The sequence below is a fragment of the Melanerpes formicivorus genome, unplaced genomic scaffold (genome assembly GCF_026170545.1).
Source record: "Melanerpes formicivorus ecotype bairdi unplaced genomic scaffold, bMelFor1.0.p_v2 SCAF_21, whole genome shotgun sequence".
NCBI lineage: Eukaryota > Metazoa > Chordata > Aves > Piciformes > Picidae > Melanerpes > Melanerpes formicivorus.
Window position 1 is genome coordinate 8,276,361 of NW_027142373.1, and position 13,103 is coordinate 8,289,463.

Here is a 13,103-nt window from a genome sequence, read left to right on the forward strand (position 1 = left end):
GTTTCTATTTGCATAACTTGCATACAACACAGTTTTCCTCCAATCACAAAAATATCTTGATTCAGTTCTATTTAAAAAGATGAAGACTGAGCATTTAAGTGACCCACTTCTAACCATCTAATGATAAAAAGTATTTAGGTGTTTTAGCAAAATAAACATGTTGATTTGTTGAAGATTTGTAATCAGAATGGACCTCGTGAAAGAACTCCTAGCTTTATTATAAAGGCATATGGAAATAAACAGTTAATCTAACCCAACTGACTGCTAGCTAAACTTCCAGAGCATTTCTTCCATCAGCTGTACTCAGAAGTGTTAAGTTTGGGTGAATGGGATAAAGATATGGGCATGGACACAGAATCAACAACATCCAAACAGCTGGTGCAATACAAGTTGGAAGGAACAGATATGGCACTGTACCCAAATGCCACTCAAATGGCACCGTAACCAAACAACATGGACATTGCTTCAGTGCCACACTGCTCCAGGTTAAAATCCACAGCCACGTTCCCATCAACACCCCTGAAGACCATAACTGACTAACAAACTAAGGACTTTTTACAGGTGGGAGCAAGTAGCTCCTCAGGAATGAACACAAGCTGTAAGGTTTCAATACAGAAAACAGAGACAACAATAATCAGCGGGGAAATTTTTTATTTAAGCAACAAAGTAAAAGCTATTCTACCAAGCAAGGATTGAAAACCTTTTGTAGCAAAAGTTAAACAGCCAGTGACAAGAGTAGTAGAATTAAGGAAAGAAAGTCATATCAAGCAATGGTCATCTCTAAACTTACTTATGTAAATAACGGCAAAACCAGCAACTAAAAATCTCTTAGTCATTTGCCAATATCCAGTGAAAAACATCTTTAATTAGCAAAAGTAATTCCCAAACACTCCACATGCATGCTAGGAATCATGCATCTCTCTCACCTACCTGGAATGCTTGCACTGAAATGTCATTACCAGCCTACATCAAAAAGTGTACAACTGCAGAGTTACCATTAGTGGGTACGAGGAGTAGCTGCTCTGCAAAGCTGTCCTTAGAGAACTTCTGACAGTGGTGTACAGCTGCTGTTCTGTGAGTTACATCTGAACTTCCTTTGGCCTCATGTCTCTTATCCCAAGAGCTAGCAAGTCCACTTTGTGGGGACTGAAGAAAAATGTCCACTTTTGGCACCTGGAGTCTAAACTACCTAAAACTGATGTGAAGGATCAGGTGGTGTTATCCTGTGGGCAAGGACAACAGCTAAGGAGTATATATTCAGTTTGTGTTAGTGAGTAGATCTTCACAGGATGTGAACATGTAAAGTGCCTTTAAGAATGTACTCTACTAGACAAAAACAAAGAGAGACCTAATTACAGCGAAAACAGAACAGCTGTAGGTAAGAGCCCACTGACAGGCAAGCAAGGAGCAGCCTACAAGAAATGTCACAAGGCACCAAAATGCACATGCCAGAAAAAATCATGAGCATTTTCACACGGCTTTGTAACAGAATAGGAAGCACTCTCCATCCAATAGAATCACTTCAGCGTAATGAATAGCAACTCCAAATCATTTTTCACAGCTCCTCTTACAGAATTTTCTTGTTGACTTTCTAAGTATTGTGTTAGCATTGTTCTCATGCACATAACTTGACATGAGGAGCTCAAAGCGTCTGAGCAATCTATCATAAAATTTGGTAGGGGGTACAAACAGCAAAAAAGCAAGGAGCAACTTTTTTAGCCATTTCTGTAGTAACTAAAAAAAATGCAATTTTCCATTTAATAAACATTTCTTTAGAGTTTTCCATTAGGATGCAAATAAAAATCTGGTATTTCTCTACTCCAAAGCACAAGTGGTCCCTAAGACAGAATTTCTTCCAAATCATTTACACTTGAGTGCTTGATTTGCATTATCTTGCTTAGTCTCAAGTATTCAGTGCATTCTCAACACCAACAGGTCTTTTCTGCAACTGAATAAACTCCTTCCTGTGATATTTTCCTCACAAAATTATTCCCAGGGATGACTGAAAAGGGATGACTAAGTTACACCTGGCATTCAGCAAGACTCACTGATTTTAGGTCTTTAGCTGTGCAACAAGGTCAAGGGTCTAGTAGCTTTTTTTAATATTACTACTACTGTAGTTGCACTGCCAAGTCTGGGGGTTTCCAAGCAACACAGCAAGAATTCTGCCTCAGCAGGAATTCACTTTACAAGGTTTCTCATAATGTTTAGAGAAGACCCTCTGTACCCTGTACCAAAATGATTCCAATGGTTCATGTAATGAAAAAGCTGATAAAGCTTTAGACGTTTCTCAAACCCTGCAGCTTTGGGAATTTTACTGTGATAAGCAGAGTAAAAAGAACTGCTGAAGCCACCAAACATCCCAGCTATTGCAAGCTCATACTCTGAATGGCCATAGAAAGAAGCTGGATCGAAGATAATTGGACCCGAATCATCCTCAGCCACATTTCCTCCCCAGAGATCTCCATGCAGGAGAGCAGGAACAATTTCTACGTCACAGAACAAGCTGGGTATCTTCAGCTGCAGAGGGAAAAAACCAAGACATAGAATCATAGAATTGTTAGGGCTGGAAGGGACTTCAAGGATCATCTAGTTCCAAACCCCCTGCCACTTTCCAGCATGTCCGTATCTTTCTTTCAAACGGTCACACTAACTAGGTCTCTTGCTGCTTGGGCAGCTTCCTTATATGACCCCCATTCTAGCTGTCCTTTCTTACACTCCTTGTAGATTTTTTTGTGTGTGTGACAGTGTGTCCAGGAGCTCTGTGCACATCCAGGCAATGCCTGAGAAACATCTAAAGTATAACATTTTAAGGTGAATGATTGCAGAGTTTTATCTGCACACCTGCAGAGCACGAGTTGAAACTTCTTAAAGCCAGGTAAAAAAACCCATAACTTGAAACAGCACAGGACCTAGTCAACAGAGATGTTGAGAAAATCAAGAGGATTTCCATTTTTCTAAAAGCCAGCAACTGAAGAATAGTCAAACAAACACTTCTTGGGGGAAAAAAAAATTAAAATGTAAACCCTGTGCTTGACTGCAATATTGATCAGGTTTATCAACAACCACCACCACCCTCTTCATCATCAGAAGGCTGAGAGGTCTCTCACCAACCTTGAGGAGATTTCTACAGAGTAGTAGCACCCAAATAGCTAATACTGCAGTCACTTAAACAGATGCAAACCTTAAATGAACAGATGAGGTGAAGAAGAGTACTGCTTATACACATTTCTCATGAATGTGTTACAGGGAACGAAGAATTTGAGCTCTAGTATTTCCCAAACAGTGAAATAAAGTGCTGTTTGGCAACATTCCTTTTGGAATACTAGCATAGGGTGATGTGGCAAAAGCCATGATGCCTTAGAATAAAGGGCATTTTAGGCTCCAAAAGTTGGAGTCACTTACCAAGAGAGCATGAAGCATACCAGTAGGAACTTTGTTTTATGGAAAGGAAGTCTAAACTGACAGCCAGCTTGTCATTACAAGGAGAACCTAGAGAATTTCACCCACCTGAAGCTGTGCCCAAAGCTCTCTTGCTTCCCTGTCTCCTGAGCTCTTCTCAATCATGTCCATCTGGGGCTGGATTCTTTGCTTGGCAAAGAAAGTCACCCAGTCGTTCTGCCAGTCATTCACCTGAAGGAACAGGACTGCAGACATCAGCTTTACACCACACAAAACACAGATTTTCTTCTTTTTCAAATAAAGCTTTGGAGGATTACACAGCCTTTGTGCTGGTATCATCCAGAACAGTAGATGCTACTATTTTATAGATTATCAAAAAACATTAAACTAGGGCAACAAATCATTTTCTCTAAGTGATACAATGTAAGATATTTAAGAGCTATGAATGTCCAATGAAGCTGGAAGTGCTGTCTATAGCACTACTTCCCTTAGCAGGCTGAACAATATTTGTTTATGATTCCACAGAAATAAATAAATTTCCAGTATAATAATTTTGACCCTCTTGTGTCACTGAAGGCAAAATATGTTAAACTTATAATTCTATCAGTCTGATGAAGTACAACCTACCTGTGGGAGATAGCCACAGCAGGTAACTGTATGAAAGCCAAATTGATCCACAAACTGGACTTCCATTTGCCCTTGACCTTTACCTTTCAAACCAAAGACAAAAATCCAATACTAATGACATGATTCTAAATATCTACAATGCAAATGGACCTTAAAAACTATGCAAGGGTACAGTGCTGCTTCTACTGAGAATAAAAAAAGCTATACCTTTATAATCTTTCTGTTACAAGGGTTGTTGCAGTTGGCTTCTAAGTTTAGAGCCCGATGTAAAGCAGCTATATTATAATCTTCATAATCATATTCTGAGGTAACATATCTCCTGTGATACTCTATCCTTGCAGAAACTGATTTGGAATCCCACTGAATGAACTGAAGAAATGTTTTACTTAGCGAGATCCAAATAGAGTAAATAAAAGGGGAAAAAAGCAAACCAGCCCTTGCCTGAGTTTTTCAGTCAGATCTGTTTTCATAACATCTTTAGTGGAAGAAGGTGAACTTATCATGAAATAACAAAAGCTATTTTAACTCGTTTGTAGTGAGTTGTTAATTAGGTTACATTTGCAACCAGCTGTGTGTACTGTACCAATTGTGCTTTCTTCTTTTTTCAGCTTCTCTCCAAGTTGCTGGTTGTGAAGGTGGAGATCAGCCAGTTGTGTTCCCAGCTTTGCTGAATGTCTGAGAAACAGAGGTAGTATTACCAACACTGACACATAAATGAATCCAGTTCCTCATATCCCAGGAGCTACATGAAAAGATTTATCTAGCATGTAAAAGAAATATGTGTCTTTTCCTGTCTTTCAAGTCTCAAATCTTTGTCCACTGTCATTTAAGGCACAGGTATTTCTTTCTTTTGCTCCTGTCAACAGACTGTAGTTATCCCCTGAAATCCGTATGCCAAAAGCTGTGCTTGCACATTTTTCATCTCAATCAGCTCAAACACATGAGGATTCCTGCTCTTGCTCTTGGAGCTCACTGAGGGCTTTTCATGATTTAGAAATTCTGCAGATGATCCCAGGTCAAGGGATAAGACTTTAAGCTGGCTGCAGAATTTCTGAGACTGGGATGGGAAAGTTGTCATGCTCACCTCCTTAATGGAATCAGACTAAAATCTCTATCATATTTGACCTTACTCAAGTGTTTGCCACAGAATAGGGTCAAAAGTGTGAAACTATCAACATCAAGGTAAGAGTTGTAAAAATATTTGGGGAAGTGCCTCTGCATACCCATGACAAGCAATATTAAATACTGGTTATTATATCAAAGACAAGTACACAGGTAGGTCATTTTCCTTACTGTAAAAATTGCTAATTGCCTAAAAAAATGCTTCAAACAGTCGAAAAAAAAAAAAACAAATTCAAAGCTAAACAAAACCCCACACTCACTTCTTGATGTACAACCAAGGTGCCAGGTGAAACATTATAAAGTATTATATAGCTCCCTGCTGTTTAACTTCCCAAATATATGTTAACTTGGTTTACCCAAAAAAAAAATAATTAAAAAAATCAACTTCCCCCTCTGCAAACAAGTGACTTAACTGTCATAGAAGTCAGAATTTCTAATTAAAGGATGCAAAGATTAACAATGTGTTTTACCTGTTTAAGCCCCTCATTTCCAAGTGTTCCATTGCAAACAGAGTAGTGCCCCCAGGCAGGTCTATAACTTTGATGGGTTTAGGCACCTTTATTGTCTGTGTTTTCAAGATGGCTTCCAAACTTGCCATTTCTCCCTCAAACATCCTTCTGGCCTGCCAAATGTTGAAGGAAAGAATTAATCTCTACGAACAGCACTCTCAAGTAGACAAAGATCTTTCACAAAACCAATCAAGGCTGTAAACGCTAAGTAAAATCTTAGGGTAAGTATTTACTGCACGTACAAGACACAGAGTGATCCACACCACCAGACTTGACAGCAATTTTACAGCCTTTATTTAGAATAAACCTTTATTTAGAATAAACCAAACCAGGTTGGAAGAGACCTTCAAGATCATCGTGTCCAACCCATCAACCAATCCAACCCACCCAAACAGCTAACCCATGGCACCGAGTACCCCATCAAGTCTCCTCCTGAACACCTCCAATGACAGCAACTCCACCACCTCCCTGGGCAGCCCATTCCAATGGGCAATCACTCTTTCTGTATAGAACTTCTATAGAACTTCTTCCTAACATCCAACCTGAACCTCCCCTGGCGCAGCCTGAGACTGTGTCCTCTTGTTCTGGTACTGGCTGCCTGGGAGAAGAGACCATCATCCACCTGTCTACAACCTCCCTTCAGGTAGTTGTAGAGTAGTACTGAGAGATGAAACACATTCAAAGAACAATTTGCAATAGACATTGACTAAAAATCCCAAAGCCTACAAGAGATCGAGAAGGAAAAACTGCTGAATTACTGAGTTGTGATCTAGTTTAGTTCAGGGGAAATCAGTAAACACTGTATCTCTGTCTAAAGCAGGTTAAAGTCAGCTGTTAACTTTAATAGAGTAAAACCTACAGTGTTTTCTAAAGAAACTGCTGATATACACCCACTGCACACGCAGCACAGCTTTATAATAGTTTGGCAAAGCATGCTTTAATCAGCACTCAGAATCCACACAAAGGCGAAAGCATAAAAAGTGAAATGATTACTGAATAGAAAATCTATCCAGATCTTTTTTTCTGAGCCCTGTCTTGTACCTAGCTGGATTGTACACCTAAATACACAATTAACAAAGGCCTAAGTGGAAGGGCTGTATTGCTATCAAGTCAAACTATTTTCAGTCTAATCTAAAACAGGATAACCCCTCTGTATTTTCCCATGTTATCACCTCAGTGCATTCACCCAACTCCCTGATGCAATCAGAAAGCACAGACATACATGGAATAAAGTACTTGCTTTCAAAAGCACTTGTTTGATATTAAAGGCAAATTCAAGCTCTGATTGTTGTTCTTCCTGTGGTGAAGCTATTCATTTGACAGCGCCACAAGTGTAAAGTACCTTTAAAGTCAATTCCACCTGATCTCTGCTTTTGCAAGCGAGGATGCCACACAGCTATGCTGCATGGCACTTCTATCAAATTCCACACAGCAGTACCAGGCGTGGAAAGGACAAAGCAGAAACTCTTAGACAACAATTGTGGAAAGCATAATTTATTGAGAAAGCCTCCTTCTCAGGTAGGATGTACGCCCTCCGTAGATAACTTTCTATCTTCTAGGTCGCCTCAGGCACACTCACACCATGAGCAGCCACAGTGATACCACCGTAACCCCAGCTACAACTGACAACTGCATGCCCTAGACAAGTAATACTGATCCTAAGCAGCATCGCACCCGAAATGCTACTTCCCATCTCAGTGCTTACCCTCACCGCGGCCTCCCCACCCCGGGCACCGTGGCCACAACCCAGGCCCCAGCCCCACAGCAGTCGCCTCCCACAGCCAGATGCTCACAGGACAGATGCTGCCAAACGAAGCGGACCCCTAACCCCGGCGTCCCACCACCTCCCCGACACCGGGGGTGGAAACTTTACAGCCTGAGGCCAGCCGGCAAACGTCTTTCCCTCAAGATAAGGCCGGGGCCGGTCCCCAGCAGACCGGCCTCACAGCCGCCTCACGGCCGCGGGCTCCGCTACGCGCACCCCACCCTCGAACCCTACCCCCCCCACCTCCGCCTTGGAGTTGCTCTTCACGTACACCCGGCCATGGTCCGTGTCGTAGCTCTGGCCCTGGCTGATGCAGCCGCCCCCCGAATGCCCCGTCGGCCGGAGCACCGCAGTGCCCAGCTCCCGCTTCAGCGCGTCCTCCATGCTGCCTGCCAGGGCCGGCGGCTCTGCGCCTGCGCTGCTCGGCGCCGCGCCGACAACAGCCCGGGCCGGCGGGGCCGGCAAAATGGCGCCGGTGGCTGAGGCGAAGAGCGAGCGGTTTGCTGGCGGCCTAGGGCGCTCCTCTGGCTACAGCCGGCCGTAGGAGCTGGTGAAGGGCGAGGACTTGGTTTGTAGGCCCTAGGGTAGGACGTGGAAGGAGACACTTCTCCTCGGCCGGGGCATAAAATCGTTTCTTAAAGGCAAATGGAGAGGGCTGAGGTGCGAGAAGGTTGCGGCTCCAGAGAAGACGAAGGGGCTTCGGCTACCTGTTAGTCGTGCGCTGCTCTACCCAGGCAGCTGCACCCGGGAGAGGCTCAGGACGGTGGAGTTGGGTAGAAGGCTAAATTACTCGAGCCGAAATCCCAGCACTCCTGGAACGTGTTTTGTGTTGCAGAGAGCCTGTAAGTGTGGTCTCTGAACTCATTTCCCTTGGGCGTGTGGTGAATTCTTTTCCCACTATAGATGCAGAGGCCACACGTGTCGAGGAAGAGATGTTGCAGTAGGGCGATGTGTGTAACAACAGCAATGGAAAGTAATTTTAAATATCTTGGATTTAATGTGCTTTCTGACCATTATAACGGTACATCAGTTCATTGTGTTCTTCAGCAATAACAAGAACAGTTTGCTACTACTGGGCACTGGCCTGTGTAGGGCTGAACTAAATGAGTTATGTTCTTCCCCATTAGAATGGTCAACTTGTTCAGCGAGCAGCTACTTATTTCAAATACAGATTTCTACATGTAGGTGCTGGAAGAGTTCCTGCTGATCTTTTAGTTGTTTCTTTGTTAGTGCAAGGTTGTGTACTTCCATTTCCTTGAACGTCAGTGGTCTCTCTGGTTACAATCACTAATCTTCACTACCCAACTACCTCCCTATTCACTATACTGAGTCATCTTGCTTGGGGTTCTCTCTGAGCACATGAATACACACCAGTTTCTATGTAGCTGTTTATGCAAATAGCAATTAAGATCAGTTTAGGGTTATTGATGTGTACTTTCAAATTTAAAACTGGAGTTTGCTTTAGAAAGTTTCTTTTGGGGGTTTAGTGCAGGAGGATTACAGCTCAAGAGTCCTCTCATAGTTCCTGTGAAGCAGCAAAAATAGCAAGGGCTGAGGTTATTTAAGTTCTTTATTTCCAGAAGTCTGTGTACTTTTCAGGAGCTTCTGTGCTGCTTTATTTATTTATTTATTAAGCTGAATATCCTTTATGTAGAAGCTGATATTTTGAATTTTTCAGGATCTTTGGATCTGTAGCAGTCCCAACAGACTTACTGTAAATATTTTTGCTAGGCTTCTGTGTTTCCGACAGTTTCTACAGAACCTGGGCAAATCGTCCATGAGCTGTGTTCATACCAAATCCAAACTTGTGAGAACTCTTAGAAGATATGCTGTGTAATAGCTGTGTGTGTGCATCACCCATTTAATATCTTGGAAAGCACTTGATGGGCGAACATAGTCAATAAGCTGCACCTTTTGTCTGCAGGAAATTTGACTTCTCTTAATTTGTCTGATTTATTGCATGTACCAAGACTATTTGTGTGGCAAATTTGTAACCGAATCAGTGCTCGTTAGAAGCACGCATTCATTACCGGTCTAAAAATTCCTGAGCTGATACATGATAGCTGCAGCTTGGGCTTTTAGCCACTCCAAATATCTCATGAGCATGCTCAGTCTTGCTTGCAGAAGGTTGGTTGGATGGTTTCTATTATCTTGCCTTTTTGTGTAGCAGAGCAGGAATTTCACTTAACAGTGTTGGCTGCAGAGGGCGTTAGGATTTACGGATGTGACAGTGATAGCCTGAAACCCAAGACCCTCTGGCTTATTCAGAAACATAAATTAATACCACAAGAGTGTGGAAACACAAATGAGAATATGGTTCATTTGTTGGTTGGTGGTTGTTGTTTTTTGTAATGCTGGAATCTTTTCTGCCACATACACGCTCTCCTGACTCTTTGTGTAAAATTAGCCTTAAACCTATGTTGCAAAGATTGGATACAGATGTCTGCAGTGGTGGTTGAAGAACGATTGAGATTATGCTGAGGGAGCCTTGAATTTTCCACTTGGAGTGTTAAGAGTCAGCAGCAGGTGCTATGGAAAATAATGCTGTGAGTTTTCTTTGAACCTTCTTTGTTACTCAGAGAGAAAAGGAATCATGTCTGTTCTGAGATCAAGGAGACTTGCTCTCTCATTTTCTAGTTTTTAAAGGACTATGAGATTAGTAAGAATTCATATCCCATGTTTTTATTAAATGACACTTCTGCAACTCATGGGAAAATCCCTGTTGTGTCTGATTGTAGTTTTGTTTCTTCTTCTGAGAAAGCAGTGACAAATAAATCTGAATTTGTTAAATAGATTTGAGTAAAAATAGAGTGAAATAATGTGGCTCACTCTTCAAATACTAAGTCATAGTAAAACATTCCATGCTGTCAGTGAAGAGGTCACATTGCACTGCAGAACAGCATCGTGAGGGCTGTAGGAGTAGAGCATTGGTCTTTAATTCCCTAGAATTTAATTGGATTGTACTTCTTTCTGATTGCATCCGATCAGATAGGATGTAACAGAAGTTTGGACAAAATTGTAATATCAGACTCATTAATTACATGGTGGACATAATCTGCAGGGGTTAGAACTGCATGATCTTTAAGGCCCTTTCCAACCCAAACAGTTCTGTGATTCTGCAAAGGAAAAGCTGTTAGCTTCCTTTCCAAATGAGAAGTTGTCTACTGGAAGAAACTCTACTAGACATAATATTCCTAAAGATGCTACAGAGCATCTGTGTGCAGGAGGCACAGACACCCCAGTCCTGCAGGCACTGGAGCTCAATGAGAGCCAGGATTTGGGAGGTACTTCTTTGCAGATACCCTTTTCAATGCAAGTTCCAGCTCCCAGTCCTCCCCAAACTTGCTACCTGCTATCTTTGGCCTCTGTGCCGTAGATTACCATGCCCTATTTGAAATAAAATACTGAGTCAGGCCCCAAGTGTTCTGACGGGGGGCAGGGAGGGGAGGGGGGTGGCGCAGGAGGCGAGGCGAGAAAGGCATCAGCAGCTTAGCTCTATAGTGAAGCTCTTCATGCAGTGGAAGACTTGCCTGCTGTGTGAAGGCAGGGTGTACAACAAAAGGCCATGTGGCAAAGTGGGTTGACTTTGTTATAATCTTGTGTTCTTTGCCTCCACTCTCTCCCCACCTCCCCCCCATGTGTCACTTATTCCAATTTGAGTATTTCAGAAAGCTTGCAGTATGCTTTTGGAACCACCTCCTTTCCTCTGCCCTGTTGTGGTTCACCAGCAGCATTCACCTTGTTCTGATGCATGCTGGCGTGCCTGCAAGATGCACAGCGGTTAACTTTCCCTTTAAAATAGTGTTTCTGTCTGTGGAGGAGAAGACAACTGGCATGCTGGGCTGCAAATTATTTGGTGAGTCATCAGTTAATATACACATACTGAATAAAAAACCACTGCAGCTGCTAATTTCTGTTTACTGCTTGACAGTAAGTCAGGAAGAGAAAAGGTAATTGGTATGTGTAGCCTTTTATTGGCTGCTTTATATATACAAATGGAAAATATGCATTAGGGCTTTTCAGGCTCCAAGCCTCTATTTGTGTGGACATATGAGAAATGCACTGTGGGCTCTTTGTCTTTTTTCCTCTCCCACATCTATGGATAGGCCAAGAGGGTGGATCAGGAAGGATGTAGGATGTTCCAATACGGAAGAGATGATTTAAAGATCTTCATCACGATTTGGTGTTACTGCTTGTTTTTCTCTCTTTCCTTAGGCATGATTTGTCCTGAGAGAGAGAAGTAAGATACTTTTTTAAAAATTCCTCCTATCAGCTGTATGAACAGATAAATGGAAAGGGAGTAAGGAGTTTCCATTATCAAAATAACAGACTGAGATTGACCTTAGGAGCAGAATTTGGCCATGATTCTGATCATGCAGAGACGCTGAGATCACTGCCGTTTATGTGTCTGTTCATTTGCAGTTAATACCTTTGTTTTCAAGAGTTTCTGTAGTGATTTCAATAGCATGATTTGGGCCAGAATGTGAATGAATGTGTGACCCAAGCCAGAAGACTTGTTCTTGGTTGTTGTAGAAACAGAAGTCAGAGAACTTTTCTTTCCCTGAGTTTACCTGTTTGGCTTTATCTTCCTCTCTTTTTAATAGAGACTGTTTGCCAGGGAGTTTTAGTGTTCACAGATTTCTGTCCATCAACAAGAACTTCAGGGAGAATTTTGTTTTTAAATCACTGTAGTAATAGCAAGAATTTGTGCTCTTTGTGTGGGTAAAACTTTTTGAGAGTCAGGGAGTTTTATCCTGATCAAGGAAAAATTGTGATTATTTGCAGTTCTGACTTTTGCTTAGCCTAGATCTGCATGGCACGATAAAAGAGCAATGTACATGTTGTTATTTCTCCTTTCAGCCAGCCCTACTATTCAGACAGGTGATGGGTTAAAGCTTTCTGGGCATATTGTAGTTCACTAGTCCCTGTATAAAGTGTAACTGAGCTGCCCTCAAAATAAACCTGGGCTTGGCACAGATTTAACTACTAAACATGATTACGTGTAAATGTTAGATAAGTGGGAATGCTCAGGGAAGTGGAAACATTCCAGAATTCTGCTATTTCTGGCATCAAAACAGGTGTTTGAAAAGGATTAGCTCTTCATTTTCAACAATTGAAATTTTTCTAGTTTTCAATTTCAAAATAAGGGAGTTGCCAAGTTCATTGTTAGAAAAATGCTGGGGGGGGGGCTGTTTCTCCACTCTTACTCAGTAAACTTTAGGAGAAATCAGACACAAGATTGCAGTGAAGTAAGACGTAATGATTAGTTTGTAGCTCAGTATTTTTGTTAGAGCATCTCGAAGCACTCCATTGACATTTGAGGTTAAAATCCCTTGACGCTCCTTTGGAATAGATTCAGCACATAGCTTTTGTTGATCTGGAGATGTGAGGCAGAAAGAATTTGAGTGAGTTGGCCAAGTCGGTAAAGGAAGTCTGTGTTAGAGCTAGGACTAGCGCACTAGTTTCCTGATGCCCAGGGCTGCACTCCAGCTGTCTAGAAGTGGCATCCACAGGGAAAGTGCAAAAAGACTATATTCTGACTGCACTTAGCCTATCTTAAATTAAAACCTGAAACTGAAGCTTTACAGATGACACATCTGGAAGAAGAGTGTGTTTCTATATGTAGACCTTTAACAGTAAAGCACTGGAGCCTGTGGAACTAGTTTATTGCTGCAAAT

General features: G+C 42.0%; 1 protein-coding gene across 1 annotated transcript; it reads right to left on the reverse strand.

Moving 5' to 3' along the window:
• Positions 1–634: 634 nt before the first annotated feature.
• LOC137447652 (ketosamine-3-kinase-like) lies at positions 635–7,820 on the reverse strand. Its single transcript, XM_068151396.1, has 6 exons — positions 7,669–7,820; positions 5,622–5,773; positions 4,613–4,704; positions 4,030–4,112; positions 3,511–3,633; positions 635–2,520 (listed from the first exon to the last, which is right to left on the reverse strand). The coding sequence occupies exons 1-6, from the start codon at positions 7,807–7,809 to the stop codon at positions 2,182–2,184; spliced, it is 930 nt and encodes a 309-aa protein (XP_068007497.1). The 5' UTR covers positions 7,810–7,820; the 3' UTR covers positions 635–2,181.
• Positions 7,821–13,103: the final 5,283 nt, after the last annotated feature.